This window comes from Gopherus flavomarginatus, chromosome 9 (assembly GCF_025201925.1).
Source record: "Gopherus flavomarginatus isolate rGopFla2 chromosome 9, rGopFla2.mat.asm, whole genome shotgun sequence".
Classification (NCBI taxonomy): domain Eukaryota; kingdom Metazoa; phylum Chordata; order Testudines; family Testudinidae; genus Gopherus; species Gopherus flavomarginatus.
The window spans coordinates 73493858-73519254 of NC_066625.1; the positions used below are offsets into that span (position 1 = coordinate 73493858).

Consider the following 25397-nt stretch of genomic DNA (forward strand, 5'->3'; position numbering starts at 1 on the left):
TCCTTCTGTGTGCTGGGAACCTTCCTGCTTTCTGTGCAACAGTGAGTGCCTAGGGTGAGGCTGGGTAAGCGTGGGGAGGAAATGAGGGAAGTGGAGGTGAGAGGGTGGGGGAAAGGAAGAGAGTGGAATAGGGGAGGGGAATGTGGGAGTGAGGGGAGGAGGATAGGGGATTCGTGGGGGAAAGGGGAGCTTGGCATGCATCATCCTATCGGCAGCAGCTGGTGCTCCCCAATTAACCAGGCCCGTCAAACTCTCACTCTGACAAGTCATACCCCTCTGATGAGCCCCCCCATAGCCCCACTCCACTGATCCCCAACCAGCTGTACTTGGACCCCCACCCCATCAAGCCCCAGCACTTGAACTTCCCCACTGAGTCCCCGCACACCCAGACCCCTCCTGCTGAGCCCCAGCCACCTTCACCTGGATCCCCTACAGAGTCCCACTGCCCCTGCACCTGGAGCCCTCCAGCGAGCCCCTGTGCATACAGATCTCCCACTGAGCCATCCATACCCAGGTCGCTCCACACAGAAATCTCTCACCTCACACCTAGATTCCCCCCCCCCCACACTAAGCCCCTCCTCACTTGGATCCTGCTAGGCTGAACCTTCCCACCCACACCTAGTGCACCCGGTGTAGAGAGAATGGGCCCTAGGGTGTTTCTGGGGCAGGCCCAGCCCTTCCACTGTCAGGGTCAGGTCCAGCCTCACTGCCGAACCCCTGTACCAGGAAGGTGGGGGCTTCATGGTGATCTTCCACCTCAATGCAGTCAGTGGCCTGTGCTCCCCACTGCCATGCTGGAGCCACACTGACAGGTAAAATTAGCAGAATTGTGCAGAATTTTAAAATACTGTGCACATAATTTTTTGGTGCAGAATTCCTTCAGGAGTAAATATTGAAGCCAAGTTTAGGGAGGGATGGAGAGGAATGTATTAAAATTAACTACTTAATTTTCAACCCTTGAAAACTTTATCTGACACCTGTTAGCAAGTAGACTAATCATTTAAGTCAAAGTTAAGGACTTATACCATGTTGAAGCTTTGGGCTGTCTGCATTACAAATTTAAATCGACTTAAGTTATGTTGACATACGGCCACTGCTGTAATTAAATTGCCGGTGCATGTCCACGCAATGTTCCTTATGTCTGCGAAATACATCCACATTAACGACTCCTGCATCGACACAGCAGTGCACCATGGGTAGCTATTCCACTGTGTAAGGGGCCATTGTCTGCTGTGGTGTTCTGGGAAGGGTTTGCAATGCCTCATGGTGGTAGGCTCAGTGTCTAATGACGCATGTGTGCGTGATTCTGCAGTATTGTATTTTATGAGCTGAGACTCTGATGCTTTTGTCTGCCCTGCTGTGTGCCATGGACAGAAACAATTCAAGATTGCTGCTGGCATTCCTGGAACAGCTGCACATGATGGACCGTCTGTTCTGGGCTTGAGAAACAAGGACTGAGTGGTGGGATTGCATCATTATGCAGGTATGGGATGACAAGCAGTGGCTGCAGAACTTTTGGATGTGCAAAGCTGCTTTCCTGGAACTGTGTGTGGTGCTCACCCCAGCTCTCCAGCGCAGAAACACTGAATTGAGAGCTGCATTAACAATGGAGAAGTGAGTGGCGATCACTGTTTGGAAGCTGGCAACGCCAGACTGCTACCAATCAGTCACAAATCAGTTTGGAGTGGGGAAATCCACTAGGGGGGTTGCAGTGATACAAGTGAACAGGACCATTAATTAATTCCTGCTACCAAGGACTGTGACTCTGGGCCATGTGTGTGAAATAGTGAATGGAGTGGAGCTATAGATGGCATGCCTATTCCCATTTTGGCCCCAGACCACCTTATGATGGAGTATATTAACAGAATGGGCTACTTTTCTATGGTATTGCAAGTGCTGGTGGATCACTGGGGTTGTTTCACCAACATCATTGTAGGCTGGTCAGGGAACGTGCATGCCGCACACATCTTTAGTATCGCAGGCCTGTACGGAAAGCTGCAAGCAGGGACTTTCTTTCCAGACCAGAGGATTACCATTGTGAATGTGGAAATGCCAATGGTGATCCTGGGAGACCCAATCTCCCCTTGTTCCTGTGGTTCCTGAAGCCTTACACCCAACACCTTGACAGCAGCAATGAGTGCTTCAACAACAGGCTCAGCAGGTGCAGAATCACTGTTGAATGTGCCCTTGGCTGCTTAAAGGGGCTCTGGTGCTGTCTTCTCAGCAGGTTAGACCTCAGTGAGAAAAATATCCTCATGGTTATAGCTGCCTGCTGTGCCCTTCATATATATGAATCAAAGAGGGAGAAGTTTCTCCAGGGGTGGAGGTGGAGTGGCTGTCTGCTGCTTTCGAGCAGCCAGATACCTGGGCTGTAAGAGGGGCCCAACGGGGAGCTATTTGGATCAGGGAGGCTTTGAAAGGAGCATTTTAACAATGGACTATAGTAATGTATGTTATGTGTTTAGCCAGGGTTTTGGGTTTTGGTTTCTTTTGCAATGTGTAGTAGTATGAACCTTGTAATGGTTTCTGTGTGTGCACTACTGTAACACTGTAAATGCACCTCTTAGTACTATCTTTGAATGTTTACAGTAGTCACTATATGTTGGAGAATAATAAAGATTCATTCCCTTTCCGTAAGTTCATTTTTATTCCACACTCATGCAAACTTATTTATGTATTAGTAACGTATTTTTCCCTGTCTGTGTGAAGTTTATAGGGGAAGGAACAGGAAATTCACACACACATTTGCCAATGAGACTCTTAGAGCTGGGTGTATGTCCAGCGGTCATTGTGCGAATTGTCCCATGAGGTGAAGAGCCTGGGGTACTGCTCAGCCCCCTGAGGAAATGAGGAAGATGAGGCGAGGGGGACTGTGGGAAGGTGCAGGAAGGCAGTTCTGTATTGGCTGCTGGGGGAGGTGGGCATGGATACGTTCACCTTTAGGTTCAATGAGGGACTACATGTCTGTTTGCTCCCTGGGCAGCGTTATCATCTGTTCCTGCCCATTTCCTATCCTGACTATCCCTCTGCAATTTCTCACTGATGCCTCCCTCCATGCTCTTTGCTTACAATCTGAAGCACCGGATGACAGCAGCACCTTCTTGAACATGTCTGCCTTACTCCTCTGGTTTCTTTTCCTTATCCGAGTCAGATACTCCACTGCTGTGTGGGAGACTATCAAAGGCACACCTGCAGCTGCTAAAGAAACAAAAGACGAGTTTTTTTTGTCAGTGCACTTACACTCTTGACCCAAATAAGTAACAAGCACATCTTTCTCACTTTCCCTAGGCACTCCCATGGTGCAGTGGTAGCCCTTGGGCTGGGAGGGGGTGAGTTGGGACAAAAGTGGGGGTAGCCGTGGGGTATCAGTACCAGCACATAGGCCAGCTGCTGTGCTTTTGTATGCTGCCAGGGCAGACAGTTGTCCAATACAGGCATAACTATGGGCATCCCCAGAAATTTTTTCCATGGCACGCACCCCTGGGTGGGGGAGATGGGACGCCCAGAGTGTGTGTGTTGAGACCTTCCCCCACAAGTAGGTGGAAGAAAGGCCCAAGGGAGTATAGGTTGGATCCTGACCCTTGAGTTGGTTGCAAAGTGAGCCTGCCCCACACTCAGCTGCAGCTCCAGTCCCACATGGCTGTCTGGGCTCAGCTCCCTTCTCTGGGTGTTGCAACCTGGCACAAGAGTCACAGCACAGCACCAGGTTTGCCCCAGCCACTCCTCTGTCATGATATGTGGGTGCTGACTGGGCCAGTTTTGGGTAAGTGGTGCTGCAACCCCATCTACCAGATTGCAATGCCACTCATAAATTTGGCCTGGCTGGCTCTCCCATTAGGGGGCCTTGTCAAATCTGAACGGTACTGCAACCCTGGAGATTACAACGTATGGAGCTGGGAGCCAACCCTAGCCAGTCTCATTGCAGGATCTGCTGCTTTGGGTACCACTGGGAATGGCAGGCAAGATCTGTGGTAATCTGAGGTCCCTGAGTCAGAGTTTGTTCAGGAAGGTGTCAAGTTATTTTGTCTTTTTGTTGCTATCTGCTTAGCAAGATGATAGTTTTATTTCTATGCAACTGACAACGAAACAGAGTTGAGAGATAAGCTATAAGTTCTTCAGAACTGCCTGAGCTCTTCACTTGTTTTTCTGTCTTCAGGAAGTGGATAGTCAGTCAGTTGGGATATTGGTTTTTAGTTAAACATGACTTCCATAAAAAAAATTATATATATAATACACAAGAATCTCCTTCCTGTGCTGGTCTGTCTGTATTTATGAGATATTTTAACTCTCCTGCCAGACTAAGTTATTTTTTGTCCATTGGATGACCTCAGCCTTTTAGCTGATCATGGCTCATTTGGTGAGTCAGGTGATGTCTCATTTTAGGAGAGTTACCTTTGAAAAGGGTTTTGTTTTCTCTGAGTGCGAAACTGGATATTCAGCTTGGGGATTTACAGTTCCATAGCAGCCAGAAATAAAGGAGTGGATAAAAGTAGCACCAACAGGGATTCTCTTATTTTACTATAAATTAGTGCTAGTTGCTCCTAGATTTATATCAGCAGTCAGGAATTAATTCACCTACGCTTTGCATTCCACCTAAATTCAGTGCTGTGTGCGCACTTGAGGGGATTATGCATTACTTCCTATCACAGTACTTGACAGACTGCACAAAGTAGGGGTGTGCCTAGCAGCCTTAGTCTTGGCTTGAGGATAAAATGAATGGCATTGAGCTACATGCAGTATGGCATGCGTTATATGGGTTTTATTGCTAGGTTTGTAAATTTACTTTTAAGGTAATGTCTATTTTTAAGAGGAGAAGTGGACAATACAGTGAGTGAAACTTTCAAAATTATTTCTGAATGGGAAAGTTAATTTTAAAAGCAGATTTCAAACAACTAATTGCAAGTCATGATAGCCATACAAATGCTTGTTTAGATAACCTTGTACCCAATTTCAATTATCCTTATGAGAAATCCAATAAAGATGAAGAAGAAAAATTGCCAGGGGTTTGTCCCCTTTAGAAGCAGATGGTGGCATTTCAAAAGCACTTTAGTGAGTTAGGTGCCCCCCTCCAGTTGCAAGCCAAATATTCATTGGCATATCTGTCGTGGCCTATAATCAACTATTTTAGATGTGCTTTTAACGTTAAATCCTTTAGAATGTGCAGAGGTTGAGTAAATACATTTGAAAGAAAATAAGTATAGTGTGCCATCTGAAACTGGAAATTAGGACCATGGGGCTCTCTGGTAGCGACGCACTGTAAGCAGAGAACTGTTTAGCAGTTGCTGATGTTATCAACTCTACTGTGAGCAATGTAGAACTTGGGTCATGGCAGATAAGTGGCGGAACTGAATCTAACTTGCAGTAACTTAGACATGAGCATCAGAGGATGAATATTAGGTATTTTACATTTATAGCTTCAGAAGTATTCAAATAGTGTTCTTGTGATAGGCATGCCAAACATTAATGACTTAATGATAACACGTTTCTATTTCCATTCCCTTGTTGACAGTTGTTAGTCTGCTCAAGTCAGCAGACACCAAATTCCTCACTGTGGAGATAGAGAAGGCCTTTTGTGACATTCAAAAAATAAAAAAAGGAAAGGAAATAAATCTGCAAATGGAGCCCCCTGAGTCTAACTAAAGTTGGACTAAGTTAACTCCTACAACTTGCTCTTCTATTACTAGTGTTTCAACAGACCACGTCCATTATTAATTAGCACTGTAGACGTGAATGACATTCTACAGAACAAAAATGGGGTCCCTGTGGTAAAGAGTTTATACGTTAAAATCTCAGTTCTACAAAGATTTAAGCATATTCTTACCTTTACTTACTGTGAGTGGCAATATGTAAAGTTAAGGACATGCTTAAATCTTTACTGGATTGGGGCCAAAATTAAGACCAGGACAAGAGTAGACTGCAAGAACAGAGCACTGGGATTAAGAGAAGATGAGGATGGAAATAGAAGATAACAGCAGTTGGGGTGAGGATGTAGGAAGTGTAGTGTCCATGTCATGAAGATTACATAATTTTGGGGTTTTAGTTGAAACTTATGACTGAAAGCCTCATTGAACAGGTGGGTTTTGAAAAAGGACTTAAGAGTGTGGAAGCATGGCAGACACAAGCAGGAAGGCTACTCAGGAAGTGATACAGTAAATGAAAGAAGGTACAGAGGAGGCAGTAGGAAATGAAAATGAAGGGTATAGTCAAACAGCTTGGGTTGAGCAAAAAGTATGGGAGTGTAGAGATGAGAGTTAAGGATTTTGGCTAAATAGATGGTAATAGTAGTGACTACTGTTTATCAGGCAAAACTTGCTTGTTTCTTTGTTACATCATCCTCCCCTTTAATCTGTTTAATCAGTTTTGTCACAAATGAAGATTGTGAGCTCTTTGGGGCAAGGAATGCGTGTTACTTTGTGTCTTTACAGTGCTTAGCACAATGGGTCTTGATCCTTGATTCTGGGCCTCTAGATATTGCTATAATAATAAAGAATAAGACACAGAGAGCCTAGAAGTCATAAATGAGAGGCTTGAATTTGATCCAGGAGCCCTTATAAAATGAGCAAAAGAATTTTTCCAAAGTCTGAATTTTTTTAACTTAATACTTTCTCTTGGTAATCTGGAGATAAGAAACTGAGTGGTCGAGAACTTAATTTTTCCTTTTTTGCTTCCCCACCACTCCGCTTTTACTATTGATGATCAAGGGTCTTGTGTGGCCTACACTACCAAGTTAGGTCAAGGTGAGCTGTCTTGCATTAACTTAGTTGAGCACGTATCTACACTTACATTTGTCACCCACCAACATACCGTGACCTGTTACGCCACTTCCCCGAGCTGCGTTACTTAGGTTGACCCTAGTATTACTCCAGCAGCTGTTCCACAATGCCCAACACTGACTGCTGTGGTCACAATTGTGAACTCCTCTGCTCAGAGGTCACAGAGGCCACCAGCAGTTGTCCATTGTTGTGTGCCCAGATGACCATGCTGACTACATGCTCCAGATGCTCTCCAACTTGGAGTAGATCGGAGACATTGGATCTCCTGGGCCTGCGGGGAAAAGAGGCTGTGCAAGCACAACTATGGACCAGCCATAGAAATGTGGATATCTATGAGTAGATTGCATGGGGGATGCAAGAGAAGGAATATGACAGGGAAACAACAGCAGTTTTGTGTGAAAGTGAAGCAACTGCATCAGGCACTTCAGAAGGCCAGGGAGGCCAACAGTTGGTCCGGTGCTGAGGCACAGGCTTGCCGCTTTTATAAAGAGCTCCATTTTGAGGAAACCCTAGTACTACCCTGCAGACCATTGTGGATACCTCCAAGGAGTTTGAGTCACAGGCCGCTGGCATGAAGAGCAAGGATGAGGAGAAGGTGGAGGAGAATGGGGAAACGTGACTTAAGGGACAGGGCAGGGGGGGGGTGTCCTCTAATGTCACAATCTAGGACCTGTTTGAGATTCTGCGATAGTCCAGTGCATTCTGGTATTTGAGCATGGGTGAACCCAATGTAAGGGAAGAAACCTTGGGTAAGTGTGTAATTGTATTTCCCATTACATTGATGTATTGATGTACAGGACACAGCTATTGACGTTTCCTTAATTTATTTGTACTAGAAGAGGGAGTGGTATAACAGAGAGGTAGCGTTGTTTGTTTGCTTTTTGTTCCCGTGTAGAGTTAGGCAAAGGGGGAGGGGCATGTGGAGCAGTTCATTTACGTACACAGGAATGTCCCTTGAATCCTCCTGAGAGATCTCTGTGAAACTTTCATGGAGGTACTCTGCAGTCTCTCCTGAAAGTTTCTAGGGAGGGCAGCTTTATTTCTTCCTCCATGATAGGATGCTTTCCCATGCCAGTCATTGATAACTTCAGCAGACACCATTGCAGAGCACAGGGTAGCAGCATATGGTTCCAGGCAACTTCAGAATGCCAGCAGCAGCTGTGCTCTCTCTACTTTTGTTACCTTCATAGGTGAGAGATGGGCTTAAATCTCACTGCCTGTAGAAAATGGTGCCGGTATTCAATGCCATTGCCCTATACTCATCGTTCATGCAACTGAGCAGTTCTCTCCTCATTTTTCTCAGCCCTGGCAGGCCATATTCACTAGTCCTGTGAGTGACACCATGCACATGCACTCAGAGGCAGAACTGTCAATAAAAACGTCTTGTTTAAAATGTAGTGGAGCAAGGGAAGGGAGTTGTGAATCTTAACTTCAACTTCCTGTTGTGATTATACTGACAATGGTACCTCTGTGTGTTTTATCTGCTGCTGTTGCAGCCTTACGGGGTTCAACCTCTACACGCTAGGAATACCTGAGCCATCATTACTACTTCACAACATATGCTGCAGAGTGCTTAGCAGTTCAGAAAGCACCCCCTTACTTTTTACTATAAAGTGTGACTCATCTCATAGGATCAGTAACAAACAGTGTACTAATCATAAATTAGTAGGTGCAATGACAGTGTTATATTCATCATGTGCATCAAGCACCACACAATTCCTAACAGGTCCCAAAACAGCAGGTCCAGGTGGAGCACAGTACATCACAATGCATTACTGTGGCTCACTATTTAAGTGGTCTTTTGAAGTCTCCCTGAACTGTATAACTCCCCATTGAGCTCTTCTAATAGCATTTGTGTCTGGCTGTTGAAACTCAGCAGATAGTCGATCCACCTCTGCCCTCTACTCTGGCAGCAAATTTTTCCTCTTTGCTTTACAGATGACATGTGGGACACAGCAGGCAGCTATAACCATTGGATCTCAGAGGGGAAAAAAAGCATCCCAATCTTGTGAATAAACGATGACAGCATCCCTTCAGTCTACCAAAAGCACATTCAGCTGTTGTTCTGCACTGCTGAACCAGTAGTTGTATCTTTTCTTGGTGCTGTCAAGGTGGTCAGTGTACAGTTTCCTGAGCCAGGGGAGCAAAGGTTAGGCTAGGTCACTTTTAACAGTTTTAACATTGCCTATGGTAATCCACTGGTTGGAAAAGGGAGGCCCTGCTTGTAACTTTCTGAACAGTCCTCTGTTCTTAAAGATGCAAGTGTCATGCACCTTCCCAGCCAAAATTCATGTTCATGAAGTGTTCCAGATGATCCTCCAACACTTGCATAACTATAGAAAATAACCTTTTCTGTTAATGTAGTCTGTGGCAAAGCAGTCTGGTGTCAAAATAGGGATATGTCTGGCATCCATTGCTGCACTGCAATTCAGGAAACCCATTATGGCAAATCAATCTGTTCTGTCCTGCACATTGCTGAGAGTCCCAGTCCTGTGTAGCAGGAGGTTAACAGCCCTGAATGCTCGCATGACGATAGCCTCCACAGTGGATTTTCCAACTCCAAAATGACTTCCTACTGACTGGTAACAATCCAGCGTTGCAGCTTTCCGCAGTTCAATTGCCACTCGCTTCTCCACTGTTGGTGCAGCTCTTATGTTGGTGTCCCTGTGCTGGAGGATTGGGGTGAGCTTAGCACACAGATCTAGGAATATGGCCTTGCTCGTTGAAAGTTTTTGCAGCCACCTTCTTGTCATCCCAAGCTTGCATTATGATGCGATCGGGGTTCATTTCTGGGGCCCAGAAGCAGCAGTCCAACAGCTGCAGCCACTCCATGAACACTGCCAACAACCTTGAATTGGTTCCAGCAATGTCCCACAGCAATTTGCTCTCCAAGAAATTGTCATGTTCCACGCTGATTCTTTTCTTCGTACAACTCTGCGAATACCAAAAGAATGCGCATCCTGTGCCTGCAGTACTTGTGACGAGAGTGCAGACTTGTGCAGGCTCCATGATTCTGACAGAAATGAAGGAGAGTGAAGAGAGCTGTGTGGGTTTGTGGGATTTCTAAAAAAGTTGTGAAAATTATGGGATATAGATCACATTAGGGGATGGAGAGAATTGCATGATGGGAATTTGGCCCTGTCCTGCCCATCATTCCTGCATGACTTGTTTCTGTCGTACCATTCATTGCCAAAAATTCCCAAAATACAATGTATTGGATGGTTGTGGTTACACTCTGGGATACCTGCACCATGCATTGACACATTCACTGCCGTGTGTATGCACAGCGTCGAAGCAAGGAGCAAAGTATGCATGCGCGCAAGTGATATACCAACTGCAGCAGCTTTATGCCAATTGTAACTTGTGTCGGCAAAAATTCATAGTGTAGACATGCCCTCTGAAATAAAAGGTAAAAACATAGCGAACAAAAACTGTTTTAGGGAAATAATTAGCCTTAGAGAAGCAATTCTGTAGCTGTTATCGTTTAACTTGCTGAGAAATCTTAAAGGGCTCTTCATTTTTAATGAAGCTGTTAGTTACTATACTTAAGTTTTTGATCATTTAACCTTGACATTTTTGACCTTTTAAAAACAGAACAAAACAAAAAAACCCCCAAATTAATGGCCATTTTGGAATTTTGCTCATCCAATACTTGTCCTTCTGGAATCATCGAACAACTTACTTTGTGTGACCCCAGAAGGTCCTATCTCATAGTGTGAGCTCAATTATGAAAGCGATCTATAAACCTCTTTTAAAACTTTAGTTCCCTGCAACTATTTAATGGATCGCATACTCATTAAGATTAATATTGGGAGCATGACTCTTCTCACTGTGGTGGAGCTATTGCAATGCCATAGTTAAGGTTGCATTCTGTTTTTAACTTCAAGTAGAAGTTCAGTCTTATAAATGAAAAATACAGTGGATCTGCCCCAGATCTGCACGCAGTCTAAGTTAAACTTTTAATTTTGAGGAATATAAAAATAATAGTTGGGATAGTTTGAATTCTAGTCCAATTAAAAATTGGGTCAAAAATTCACTGTCTGATTTTTTTCCCCCTTCAATCTTAAACTGCAAACTGTAAAACTTTTAAATAAAATTAATCACGTCATGTGTCACAACTAAGGCTGTCAAGTGATTAAAAATTAATCGTGATTAATTGCACTGTTAATAATTGAATACCATTTATTAAATATTTTGGATATTTTCTACATTTCAAATATATTGATTTCTGTTACAGCACAGAATATAAAGTGAGCACTGTACACTTTGTATTTATTTTTTATTACAAATATTTGCATTGTTAAAAAAAATGCTATTTTTCAATTCACCTAATACAAGTACTGTAGTGCAATCTCTTTGTCAGCAAAGTTGAACTTACAAATGTAGAATTATGTACAAAAAAACTCCTGCATTTAAATGTAAAACCTCAGGGCTTACAAGTCTAGTCAGTCCTACTTGTTGTTCAGCCAATTGCTCATACAAACAAGTTTGTTTACATTTGCAGAAGATAATGTTGCCTACTTCTTGTTTACAGTGTCATCTGAAAGTGAGAACCAACATTTGTAGCCAGTGTCACAAGATATTTAAATGCCAGATGTGCTAAAACTTCATATGTCCCTTCATGCTTCAACTACCATTCCAGGGGACATTGGTCCATGCTAAGGATAGGTTCTGTTCGATCACAGTCCAAAGCAGGGCAGATCGAAGCATATTCATTTTCATTATGTGAGTCAGATGCCAACAGCAGAAGGTTGATTTTCTTTTTTGGTGGTTTAGGTTCTGCAGTTTCTGCATCAGAGTGTTGCTTTTTTCAGACTTCTGAAAACATGCACTGCAGCTCATCCCTCTGATTTTGGAAGGCACTTCAGATTCTTAAACCTTGGGTCAAGTGCTGTAGCTATCTTTAGAAATATCACATTGGTACCTTCTTTGTGTTTTTTCAGATCTGCAGTGAAAGCGTTCTTAAAATGAACAACATGTGCTGGGTCATCATCCGAGACTGCTATAACATGAAATATATGGCAGAATGCAGGTAAAACAGAGCAGGAGACATACAATTTTCCCCCAAGGAGTTCAGTAAGAAATTTAATAAACACATTCTTTTTTAATGAGTGCCATCATCATAGAAGCATGTCCTCTGGAATGGTGGCCAAAGCATGAAAGGGCATACCAATGTGTAGCATATCTGGCACATAAATACCTTGCAATACCCAGGGTTGTGAGTTCAATCCTTGAGGGATTCCATTTAGGGAACTGGGGTAAAAATCTGTCTGGAGATTGTTCCTGCTTTGAGCAGGGGGTCGGACTAGATGACCTCCTGAGGTCCCTTCCTACCCTGATATTCTATGAAATACCAGCTACAAAAGTGTGAAGCAAGTACTTGTTCTCACTTTCAGGTGACACTGTAAACAAGAAGAGGGCAGCATTATTTCCTGTAAATGCAAACAAACTTGTTTGTCTGAGCGATTAGCTGAGCAAGAAGTAGGACTGAGTGGACTTGTAGGCTCTGAAGTTTTACAGTTTTTGTTTTTGAGTGCAGTTAAATAAAGAAAAAAAGTCTACATTTGTAAATTTCACTTTCATGATAGAGCTTACACTACAGTACTTGTATGAGGTGAATTGAAAAATACTATTTCTCCATCATTTTTACAGTGCGAATATTTATATTTTTTGGGTTTCAGTTACAACACAGAATACAATATACATCTCTACCCTGATATAATGCCACCTGATATAACCATGAATTCGGATATAACGTGGTAAAGCAGTGCTCCGGGGTTCGGGGCTGCGCGCTGCGGTGGATCAAATCAAGTTCGATATAACGCGGTTTCGTCTATAACGTGGTAAGATTTTTTTGGTTCCCGAGGACAGCATTACCTCGAGGTAGAAGTGTATGTGAAAATGTAGAAAAACATCCAAAATATTTAATAAATTTCAATTGATATTCTATTTAACAGTGTGATTAAAACTGCGATTAATTGTGATTCATTTTTATCACGATTAATTTTTTTAGTTAATCGCATGAGTTAACTGCGATTAATTGACAGCCCTAGTCACAACTGAATTTTATGCACTGTGATTAACTGGAGAATACTTTCCACAACAGCTACTTCAGCTCACTAATGCAGTAGCAGAAGCTTTTAAAAATGGTTTAGGAGATGAATATAAAACTGCCTTCTGATGTATTTTTCTCAAAGTCAAGTGGCACTTGGGTGTTTCATCAGAGAAAATGTTTGACAAAAATAATGGTTACTTTTATCAAAGGCCAGGATCTCTGTGAAACTGTTCATCACCAAATCTCCTGAACTGGCCTTAACAGTTTTCTGAAGAACAGGTTTGTCAACAAACCATTCACTGTTGCTTTGACAAAGATTCTTTTCTGTGTTTAAAGGAGTTGTTCTGATGGTGAAGATCCTGGTCTTGGTTAAATGGTTGATTTGGAGTGAGCTCTACCTGTGAATCAGTTGAACAGTAGAACAGGCTGAATATTTTCTTTTCTTTTCTTTTTTTTTTCTTTCTTAAAACGACTTTTTAATGAGAACATTGAAAAAACCTAATTGTGAAAATTCTGTTTCAGGAGCAAGGCCGTTTTTTCATGGAAAATATTTTTATGTGAAAAAACAGCTGCACTGGTCTGCTGATTCATGAGCAGAGGTCTTAAGCTAATTGCGTACAGTTTAATGAAGAACAGAGTCTTCAACATAGCAATGGCTTCTTTCATGCAGGACAGAATCTTCAGTTGCTCCTAAACCAGTTGGGTTCTTGGCTAAAAGTCTTGTCTAAACACGAAAGTGGCACTGGTTTCATTTAAAATTGACACTTTTTAAAAAATGATTAAGTTTTAATGTAAAGCTGGTGCAATTTTCTTGTGTAGATAAGGCCAATGGTTCTGTTCTCTATAAAAGAAATAACTATTAAGGAGTTGGGAAATTAAAAAAAAACAAAACAAAAACACAGCACATCCTCATACAAAACTAAAAAGCAAGGAAATTAAAAGTTAAGGCTGTCAGCTTCAGTTTGATTTACTCCCTTCCTCAGACACACACCTTAACACCAGCATAATCACCATACACTGCAGACCACAAACATAGCTCTACCCAAGTAGTGTTGGTAGGCTTCCAGCACCCCATTGCCAAACCTGCAAAACCTTGTAAACCTGTGCATGTTTGGATGAGACAGTGAGGGTGGGCGGGGGGGGAAGGAGTCTGGTCTGGTTTGTGGTAGAGGTGGGTGGACTTATTTTGTGTTAGGGGGCACTGGAAGGCTGGCATCCCTTCTAGGGCAAAGTTCAGAATGTGGTATGTGATGGATGTGTGCTAGTAATGAGGTGTGTGCCTTTGACAGATGAAATATACTGTTGGAAACCTTAACTTCATTTAAAGTATAAAGTGTAGAGCAAATTTAACTGACGCATAACCCTGTGTGTGCGTACATACTCATTAAATGAAATTCACTGGTGCTGGAAATAACACAAATCAGTCATACTTCATTTGTGATCTTTCACCAGATATTGACTACAACCCATATTTTCAATATGGTCTAACAATTGTTTGAGTTTGACTGTGAAAGATCCAGAGTTGCAATATTCTGCTATTATCTCTATTCTTCACTTATTTCTGCCAGTGTGTCTTCCTTCAAAATGTGATGCCCTTTGCACCATTTCTATTATGAAATAAAACACAGGATCAGTTAACTGATTGTATTTATTTTAACTGAATGATTTACATACATGCATGGAGATTTTTCTATATTCTATCTATATGTGAATTATTTGTACTCTTTCTGCTGCTGACAGGTATATGTTTGTTCATCTGCATAGTACTTGTCCTCAGAATAAGGAAAAAGTGTTTAAAAGGTTGAGCCTTGATCAATGAAACGATCAAATGAACCACATCTCTTAAAATAGGGACTCGAGCCAGTAGTGCTGAGTGTATATTACACATTCGTTTTTAGGTGAGTTAGTGAGGTATTTGTTATCTAATCATGCACAGTTGATATTTATTCAGGCAGTGAACCCCACCACTCTCTGGAAACAAAAGATGATGGTTTTACATTATGGTTACACTGAAGCACTGTGTATAAATACAGTATCATATAATGATGGTGTCACTGGTTAACATAGCTTTTTCTAGTATTAGACACATCCATTTGAATTGTAGGTATTTATAACAAGGTTTTGTCTGGTTTAATGACACTCTTTGAAAACTAATTTTTTGATGGTGCTCCTTGGACACTTGTGCTGTCCTTCAGCAGTAAATTTGGAGAGAGGTTTTAAATATATCTTGTAAAGTAGCTGACTGACTTTTTGTCCTGTCTAAAAGCTGGTAGTTACAGAGGTATGCAGTTTTAAATTGCAATGAAAGCCAGTGCTGGTGGGGTTTGCTGGAGCCAAGCCTTTTGAACAACTTTAGAAAATATATAGTATCAAACTTCCTACCTTCCCTTTCTTCCTTCTAGCTACTTCCCTCCTCCGCAGCTAAACAAACAGAAAACAAAACTCAAACTTTCTATCCCTTATAACATGACTAATGTGAAATAATGTTTTCCTTTGGGGGTGGGTGGTGGTCCACAATGTGAGACTTTTTACGTTTTATTAAAAAAAAAAAAAAAAAGGTCTGCATTGTCCCTGGGCAGTGAAACTATCCTCCTAACAAACCAAATAAGTTGTCCCCTAATATAAAACTTTTTTTGTTTAAAAATAGTTCCTCTTATATTGCGACAGCCACATTGAACACTTTGTGGTTAACTTGGGCTAAGGACAAGTTAGGCTACTTTTGCCAGACAACAGGATATTTACCACCTTGTCCTTGGTACCTAAGTACTTAGAATACTGTTAAAGTTTTGTCTGGAATTTGCAGACAATGTATGAAATGTATACTACTTCTTTTCGTGAACAGAGGAGAGAAATACAATGTAAGACTAATAAGCTGCTTTGTATGTTTGAACTGGCTGTTCATTTTTGTGATGAGGTTCATTGGATATAAATGGTGATGGGGAGATAGAAATTTATTCGGAATTTCTGCTTTTCAGCTATTGCTCCAGGAGTCTGGTGTACATGATGTGTTACAGTCAACTGGGCAGGGATCACGGTTTAGTCCCATGATATAGCACATGTTTGGCTAATGAAAACTTCTTTCTTAAGTCAGATAACGTCTCGTAAATAGTGGAAATACGTGAGTATAGATAAAGTAGTAACTTGTGAACTGTAGTTATGGAGAGCCAAGCTACTGGATACTTTTAAAAACACTCTGTACAGAACAGATACAGATCAGTTTGCAATATTCAATTGTAGAGGTCTTGCACAAGAAAGAGCATTATAGTACGTGCATGGTATTGACTGCTACAGTCATGTTGAAACAGTTTACGTTATAACCCCGTTTTCGTCTTTCATAGCTTGCTGAAATTTTTTGTACTTGGTCTCTGCCCTAAGGCAAAATCATCTTGGAAAGCTGGGGGTATGTGAGGAGGGAAATGATTTCTGCTTCTAAAAGAGGAGAATGGGAAGAGAATTACTTTCCCCACTATGTAAGAAATCATTGTATGGATTGAACATCCATACAATCTAAACAATTGAATTTTGAAAGTTACTACTTGGTGTAAAACTAGAATAATTGGATTTTGAGTGATAAAGAAACTGAGGCTGGAGAGATGGATTTCAGTTTCCACCTTGGAACCAAGCATGAAGCGGCAAAGCACACTGTCTATGTACACTATGGTTACGCTCATTAATAAGGCTATGTTTTAGTCATGAGTATTTTTAGTAAAAGTCGTGGACAGGTCATGGACAGTAAACAAATTCTTGGCCCGTGACCTGTCCATGACTTGACCTATATACTAGGGCTGTCAGTTACTCACAGTTAACTCACGCGATGAATTCAAAACAATGGCGATTAAAAAAAATTAATCGTGATTAATCGCACTGATTAATTTCAGTTGGCATTCTATTGTTTAATATTTTTGGATGTTTTTCTACATGTTCAGATACATTAATTTCAATTACAACACAATACAAAGTGTACAGTGCTTACTTTATATTTTTGATTATCATTTTTAGAGTGCAAATATTTGCAATCGAAAGAAATAGTATTTTTTCGTTCACCTCATACAAGTACTGTAGTGTAATCTCTTTATCAGGAAAGTGCAACTTACGAATGTAGTTTGTTACATAACTGCACTCAAAAACAAAAAGTAAAACTTGAGAAGCCTACAAGTCCACTCAATTCTACTTCTTGTTTAGCCAATCGCTGAGAAAAACAAGTGAGTTTAGATTTGCAGGAGATAATGCTGCCTGCTTCTTGTTTACCATGTCACCTGAAAGTGAGAACAGGTGTTCGCGTGGCAGTATTCTAGCTGGCTTTGCAATGTATTTACGTGCCAGATGCGCTAAAGATTCATGTGCTTCTTCATGTTTCAACCATTATTCCAGAGGAGAAACTTCCATGCTGGATAATGCTAGTTTAAAAAAAAAAATGTTGTTTAAATTTGTGACTGAACTCCTTGGGGGAGAATTGTATGTCTCCTGCTCTGTTTTACCCACATTCTGCATATATTTCATGTTATAGCAGTCTCGGATGATGACCCAGCACGTTAGTTTTAAGAACACTTTCACTGCAAATTTGACAAAATTTAAAGAAGATGCCAATGTGAAATTTCTAAAGATAGTTACAGGACTCGAGCTAAGATTTAAGAATCTGAAATGCCTTCCAAAATCTGAGAGGGATGAGCTGCAGCGCATTTTTTCAAAAGTCTGAGAAGAGCAACACACAGATGTCAAAACTACAGAACCCAAACCACCAAAAAAGAAAATCAGCCTTATGCTTTTGGCATCTGACTCACATAATGAAAATGAACATGCTTCAGTCTGCACTGCTTTGGATTGAAAGCCCTGAGGTTTTACATTGTTTGTTTTATTTTTGAATGCAGGGTTTTCTTGGTACATAATTCAACTTTGCTAATAAAGAGATTGCACTGTAGTACTTGTATTAGGTGAATTGGTGTTTGTTTTTTTTACAGTGCGAATATTTGTAATTAAAAAAATACAAAGTGTGCAGTACTCACTTTATATTCTGTGTTGTAAATGAAATCAATATATTTGAAAATGTAGAAGACATCCAAAAATATTTAAATAAATGGTATTCTATTGTTTAACAGAATGATTTATATATTTTTTTAATCGCTTGGCAGCCCTACTATATACCCCTGACTAAATCCTGGGTAGGGGGAGGGCTCAGGAGACGGCCCAGATTTTTGGAGAAGGGGAGGGTGGTCCAGGACCCCTGCTTGTGCTGGTGGAGGTGGGTGGGTTTGCTGGGGCTGGCACGCTCCCTACCCAGCGGCTCTGCGTGGCTCCTGGAAGTGGTGACGTGCCCCTGCGGCTCCTAGGTGGAGGCCTGATCAGATTGCTGCTTCTTCCTGAGAGCTAACTCCACAGCTCCCATTTGCCAGGAACCATGGCCAATGGGAGCTGCGGGGGCAGTGCCTGTGGGCGGAGGCAGTATGCAGAGCTACCTGACCGCACTTCTGTGTAGGAGCTGAGGGATGTTGCTGCTTCCAGGGAACCCCCCAAGGTAAGCGCCGCCCTGAGCGCTCTCCCACACTCAAACCTCCTGCTGCTGCTGGGGGAGTGGGGCGCAGTGGCTGGGACTGTCCCACCAGCAGAAGTGTGGCTGGCCAAGAGGCTGCGTGAGTTAGGCAGCCCCTGGGCCAACCACACCGTCCACTGCAAAAGTCAGAGAGGTCCTAGAAAGTCACGGAATCTGTGACTTCCAGGACCTCTGTGACAAACTCGCAGCCTTACTCGTTAATAGTTTGTTAATGCAGTTTGATCTAGTCGTCTTTGAAACAGGACTAGATCAAAGAGCAGTAATAAACTGTCATTGTGTATCAAGGCACATGCATAGTGCGGCAGGAGGGGGTGATGGCTCCATCTAGGGGTGTGGGTTCTGGGGTGGGACTGGGGGGTTCAAGGTGTTGGAGGTGGCTGCGGGTTGAGGCAAGAGACTGGGGTGCAGAGAGAGTGAGAGGCTGTCTGGAGGTGGAGGCTCTGGAGGGGGGCTGGGGATGAGGGGTTTGAGGGTGCAGGAGGGGACTCCAGGTTTTGGGCAGGGGGTGGGGCAGGGGCTCGGGGTTGGGGTGTGGTCTTACATCTGGGGGCTCCCGGCCAGCGGTGCAGCAGGGGGGTTAAAGCAGGCTTCCTGCCTGTGCTGACTCTGCGTTGCTAGGCAGATGCACAGCAGGCGGCTCTGCACACTGTTCCCACCCACAGGCATCGTCCCTGCAGCTCCCGTTGGCTGCGGTTCCCAATGGGAGTGTGGAGCCGGTGCTTGGGTTGGGGTCAGTTTACAGAGCCCTGTGGCCCCCCTGCCTAAGAGCCAGACCTTCTGGCTGCTTCCGAGGTGCAGCGCAGAGCCAGGACAGGTAGGGACTAACCTGCCTTGTCTCTGCAGCACCACTGACCGGATTTTGGTGCTGACCAGAGCCGCCAGGGTCCCTTTTCGACTGGGGTTCTGGTTGAAAACCAGACACTTGTTCACACTATATATAGTTAAATATGTTTTCTGTATAAATAAATATGTTAAATATGTTTTATGTGCTTGACACTGAGAAGCATTTTCTATATTGAAAGTAGTAGTTTACATTCATTCCAAAGATGTGTAATCTGCAGTTTACTAAATGCACAGACTGCTTAATCATCTAATGTTCTTGGGGAAGAATCTTTAACAATTTTGTTATAGTTCTATGTAGAAGTTTGAAAGCCTGCAGCAATATGTAACATCATTAGTAAATGAAAGGTCAAGCAGAATAACCTGGAATCCAGCTGTGTACTTCAGAAAAGTAGTAAACAAATAGCAACAAACAAATTTTTTGGTAGTCTTAAAATATATGGCCCTATTAATTGGTGTATTGTGTAAACTTTTATACAGATTGCTTATTAATACTAATTTTTGTTAAGGAATCTTGTGGAATAGGAGAGCTTTTTATTTGGAAAGTAGTCCAGACCTTTTGTTCACTAATTCTGAAGAATTGCATGTTGGCATGATGAAATATTGCTTTTTATCAATCAAGCAGGATATAGAGTTTGTCAAAAGTATGTTTTTCTCTCTGTTATAGTGTGGTAAATAAGAGTGTTTATAGGTTCCATGCCTCCAACCCAGTAGGGACAGTCCCCTCTCAAATGTCCCCGCCTCCCACAGGTGTAACTAGCTCTGCACTCTGCCCAGGGCCTCCCCTCACGCTCTCAATGACTTTTCTTGAACTCCCCTCTCAGGAGTCTTATCAGGGCCTGCTGCTCCCATGCCATCTGCCCTACCTCCTTTTGGAGGTCTCACTGCACCTCCCATAGTCCCTCTTGGGTTTCCTGGAGCCTGACTGGCTCCTCGGGGCACCCCTTCCCCAGAGCTGGGTTTAACCCCTTACAAAAGAGGGGAAGAGACAGTCTAGGAAGGAGTATGGCAGAAAGAGATCCTGGGGGTCATAGTGGACCACAAGCTAAGTATGAGTCAACAGTGTGATACTGTTGCAAAAAAAGCAAACGTGATTCTGGGATGCATTAACAGGTGTGTTGTAAACAAGACACGAGAAGTCATTCTTCTGCTCTACTTTGCGCTGGTTAGGCCTCAACTGGCGTATTGTGTCCAGTTCTGGGCACCGCATTTCAAGAAAGATGTGGAGAAATTGGAGAGGGTCCAGAGAAGAGCAACAAGAATGATTAAAGGTGTTGAGAACATGACCTATGAAGGAAGGCTGAAAGAATTGGGTTTATTTAGTTTGGAAAAGAGAAGACTGAGAGGGGTCATGATAGCAGTTTTCAGGTATCTAAAAGGGTGTCATCAGGAGGAGGGAGAAAACTTGTTCACCTTAGCCTCTAATGATAGAACAAGAAGCAATGGGCTTAAACTGCAGCAAGGGAGATTTAGGTTGGACATTAGGAAAGAGTTCCTAACTGTCAGGGTAGTTAAACACTAGAATAAATTGCCTAGGGAGGTTGTGGAATCTCCATCTCTGGAGATATTTAAGAATAGGTTAGATAAATGTCTATCGGGGATGGTCTAGACAGTATTTGGTCCTGCCATGAGGGCAGGGGACTGGACTCAATGACCTCTTGAGGTCCCTTCCAGTCCTAGAGTCTATGAGTCTATAAAATGGAGCGGGGTGACTGCTCCGCTACACACCTGTTTTTAAAAAAACACACTTTTTTGCACTGACACTTTATAATAGAATAGATAAAACATTGGTGAAACAGTGACATAAATGTTCAGCTAGCTTCATGAAATAAATAGTGAATATTTTGCAACTTCAAAATACCACATAGCAACTATTTTGGTCACACTTTAGTGAACTATTTCAGAATGTTTGCTTGCATGTTCTTGCATCTCAATTTGCAGTGTGTGTGTGTGTGAGAGTGAGTGAGAGAGAGATTTAAAATGCATGCTGTCGTTAAGTGCAAAATACTCTTGCCATCCGGAATACACAATAAAGAGTTTCATGAAAATTCTGTGTAAGTGCACTTCTCTGATTTTTCAAAAGTATAACCTATTCATTTTATGTAACCATTAAAATATAACAGTTTATAATTTTTGTCTGTCTTTTGATGTTTCGTTAATGCAGTTTGATAGAGCTTTTAGCAACAGACAATAATTTAGGCCAAATTACCTGTAGTTGCAATCTGTTTTTCACTAGTGGATATTTCTTCTTTTGTTACGTCATTTTTTTTCATCATAAGTACCTGACTGTTGCAAAACTAACTTCAGAATGTAGTTAATCAAAACATTTAGACTTTTAAAAAGTGACTAGTCTTTATGGTTCCACTGGATTCCTTGTTGTTTTTGTGTATACAGACTAACACAGCTACCCCGATACATAAGAAGTGATTAGTGATTCTGATTGCTTCAAATTGTAGGTGCCCAACATGAGGCACTTTAAAGAGGCCTGATTTTCGGAGAGAAAGCTCTTATTTAAAATCAAACCTCTTCACATGGGCATTCAGAATCATTCTTGCTTTTGAATATCTTTGCCTTACAGTTTGTCTTTGCCAATACTGCAGATATATGCGTTCATCAATGAAAAACAGAACTATATTTAAATGGGGAATTATATTTCTTTAATGCCTACTTTTGGCTATTGTATCATACTGTTCTTCTCTTTTTTTTCTTAAAGAATATTGACAGCAATTTATATGATTTTTACAATATAATAATTCTTGTATGACTCTTATTTTTACAGTCCCAGAAATCCTGGATAGAAAACACTTTCACCAAGAGGGAATGTGTGTATATTATACCAAGTTCAAAGGACCCTCACAGGTAACCAGAAATTTTATGCATGGCTTCCTTAGTACTTCTTAATTAAATTGGTATAAAATAGATTGGTACAGTAACTGCTGTTCTTAAAACATTCATGTAAACTCAGTTTTTTTAATCTATATAAAATGGAACTCTCTGCCTTTAGTTCACTCCTTAGTGCCTAAGCATCGCAACTGTGTCTGTAAGGCTTCTCTGACTTTATTGAAAGTCTCTCAACATACCACAGAGGCCTATTCATTTGAGTACGTCGCCTCTTAATTTTTCTACTAGTCCCTGTAGTGGGCATAACTATCTACAGTGCTTCTTGTTGCACATTTCTTTAGATCAGAAAGCACTGTAAAGATGCAGTTCATACAGAGACTGGTAGAGGAAGGAAGACTGTGAGCCTGCAGGAAATACATTTTCTTTCATGCTGAAGAGTTGACATCAAGGAGATAGGGAGAAATAAATGTGAGAGTGTGATGCAGAAAGAAATGAATGGAAAGAGAGAAATCCATTAGAGCCAAAATTGGCAATGGCCATCCAGACTCAAAGGTGGAGGAAAGTTGTGTTTTCAGAAAACTTGATTCTGATATCAGGACGTGGCATGTGATACTTCCTCTCTTCCCCCCACCCCCACCACTCCATCCTCCTCATTCAAAACCTTTGGGGGGAAAAACAACACTGTAAAAAGATGAGGAAAGGTCAGAATGGGCATTGAAAATGGTTACAACTATGGAGGGCATGAAGTATGATGAAAATCTGAAAATATTAGTATTTTGCTTAGTAAGCATTGAGTAAGAAGAGACCTGACTTTAGGCATATGAAACAGTACAGGGTTTAATAAAACTGATTAAATACTGCTTTTAACTTAGTCTTTCACAGTATCTGAACAAGATGATGTGAAATTAAAATATGCAGTACTTAGAAATATGACCCCTCAAGCGTCTAGTTAGTTTGTGAATTTCACTGGTTCTAGAAGTCATTCGGATATAAATTAGCAGGATTCTACATGTTGTAGCATTTTGCTGATATATCTATATATAAAAATCCACCTCCAATCACAAAAGAGATTAAATCTATTGTTACTTCATGTTATATGGTAATTTAAAAAATTGCTAAAATTAGAAATACTAGTTGCAATTTAACTGCCTCTACAGCCCCAAGTTAAGTGTTACACAGGTTCACATGACTTTTAGAATTAAGCTTCTGCTTTTCAGATCCATAAAGCTGCTAGTTCAAGTCCTGCACATAGAACACTTGTATAACTTTGCTAAACTCAGACTAATATTAGTTTCTTTTGAGAATTTGTTTCAGGCAGAATAAAGATCTAGTCTGAGCTCTAGTCTGTGAAATGTATCACAAATGATTTATTAAATTCCTTGAAACCATAGGACCCTGAGAAGGTTTTAGAATTTACTGCCATGATCCAATTGAAACACATGGAAAACTTGCAAATGCAAGCAGAGTAATTAGGAAGCTGTTAAAATTTCCATAGCATTTCCCAGGGAACAAAACAGTCTTTCAACAATTGTCTTTTTAAGTTTAATCCATTTATAGCCTACAAATGAAGTTGCATATTTGGCCAATCCATTCCTTAGATTTTATCTTACTGTAGTTCCTCAAATGTGCATGAAGGAATCAAATATAGAAGAGAAAAAAACATCTTTAGATGTTTTGCAGAATAATTTTGCTTAGCATAAGTTGTGATCTATAGTTAAAAACCTAATTTGGCAATTATCAAAATCTAGTTTCATATTAAATATCCAGAAGATTTATAACTTAATGTAGCTTCAAAAAAGGCTAAAATAACAAGAGTTTAAAGAGCTTGTTTTATGCTTTAATTTATTTTCAGCATAATTATAAAATGTGAATATACAATATAATTTTATTGTAGATAGTATATTTTTGTACAATTATACCAAAATTTATTATGGACTTGAATAATACAGGTTAGTTGTTTATGATGCAAGTTACAGAAAACTGTAATGTAGTACGGAAGGGGAAAGTAAGAGGCAAAGATAAAGAAGAAAAGATGTGTAAAATGAGATTTGGAAGGAGATGGAATTAGAATTTCTGCATCTTTTCACAATGAATTATTTGCATCTTACAAGTTCATTAGAACCCAACTTAGCCTTATGCACATGCAGGACAAAATAACCCTCACCCCAAAGCAAGAAATCCTAACAAGACACAGGAATGAGAAGCATCAGCTCTGAGAGGGAGATACCGCAGTATTTAAACTATGGAGTCAAAGAAAGACAGTATATTACTCCCTCTCCCACACAAGAGTTTAAGAAAAATATAAAAGCTTCATACTGTCTAGTTAAAGACCCCAGTTTACCGAGCATTTAAGCATGGGTTTAACCAGAAACAGTGTGATTAATCCCATTGAAGTTAATGGTGATTAAAGACCATTATTTAGCTTCAATAGGACTATGCATGTGCTTAAGTACTTTGATGAATCAGGGCATAAAAATAATAATTTAGGCCATGTCTACACTACAAAGTTAAGTCGGCTTAAGTTACATCAATGATCATAAACCACTGTAATTACATTGCTTTTGCATTTTCACACAATGCTCCTTGTGTCAGTAGAACTTGCCCACAGGTGATGCTCTAGCGCTGACAAAGAGAGTACACCTCTACCCCGATATAACGCTGTCCTCGGGAGCCAAAAAATCTTATCGTGTTATAGGTGAAACCGCGTTATATCAAACTTGCTTTGATCCAGCAGAGTGCGTAGCCCTGCCCCGCCCCCGAGCACTGCTTTACCACGTTATATTTGAATTTGTGTTATATCAGGTCGCGTTATATTGGGGTAGATGTGTATGTACCATTGGTAGCTATCCCCCCATGCAAATTGCTTCCACCTCCTATTAGGAGTTCTAGGAATGGAACTCAGTGCATCATGGGGGCGAAATCACCGCCCCTTTGATGCAGTTTTCTCCATCCCATAATTCCAAGGACTTCTGACTGAATTTTGCACTATTTCAACTGGCCCTGTAAACCTTGTGCGCGCCCTCTCTGCCTGAAAGCATGGATCCTGCACTGCTCACCAGTCTTTGGTAAGTATTATGAACACAATGCAGCTGACCTTCAATATTTCATAAATTGCTAATCTGAACAGGAATCTATGCTGCCTGCACTACTGTGTGCCATGGAAAGAAACAATTCAAGATTGATTTGGCATTTACAGAGCAGCAGCACAAGGTGGACCGTCCCTATTGGGCTAAGGAAATAAGCACCAAGTGGTGGGATCAGATTTTGATGCAGGTATGGGATGATGAGCAGTGGCTGCAGAACTTCCGTATGTGCAAAGCCACCTTCTTGGAACGGTATG

General features: G+C 41.4%; 1 protein-coding gene across 4 annotated transcripts in view; it reads left to right on the plus strand.

Annotated features, from left to right (window-relative positions):
* Nucleotides 1-25397, plus strand: part of TRPM7 (transient receptor potential cation channel subfamily M member 7) — a 122248-nt gene that overhangs the window by 12816 nt on the left and 84035 nt on the right. For all 4 annotated transcript variants that reach the window (XR_007776148.1, XM_050966616.1, XM_050966615.1 and 1 more), the window contains exon 2: nucleotides 21996-22075. Coding sequence is in view for 3 of the 4 variants with exons in the window: in XM_050966616.1 (XP_050822573.1) it covers nucleotides 21996-22075 (80 nt within the window). In the remaining variant the exon portion in view is untranslated. The remainder of the gene's footprint in view (nucleotides 1-21995; nucleotides 22076-25397) is intronic.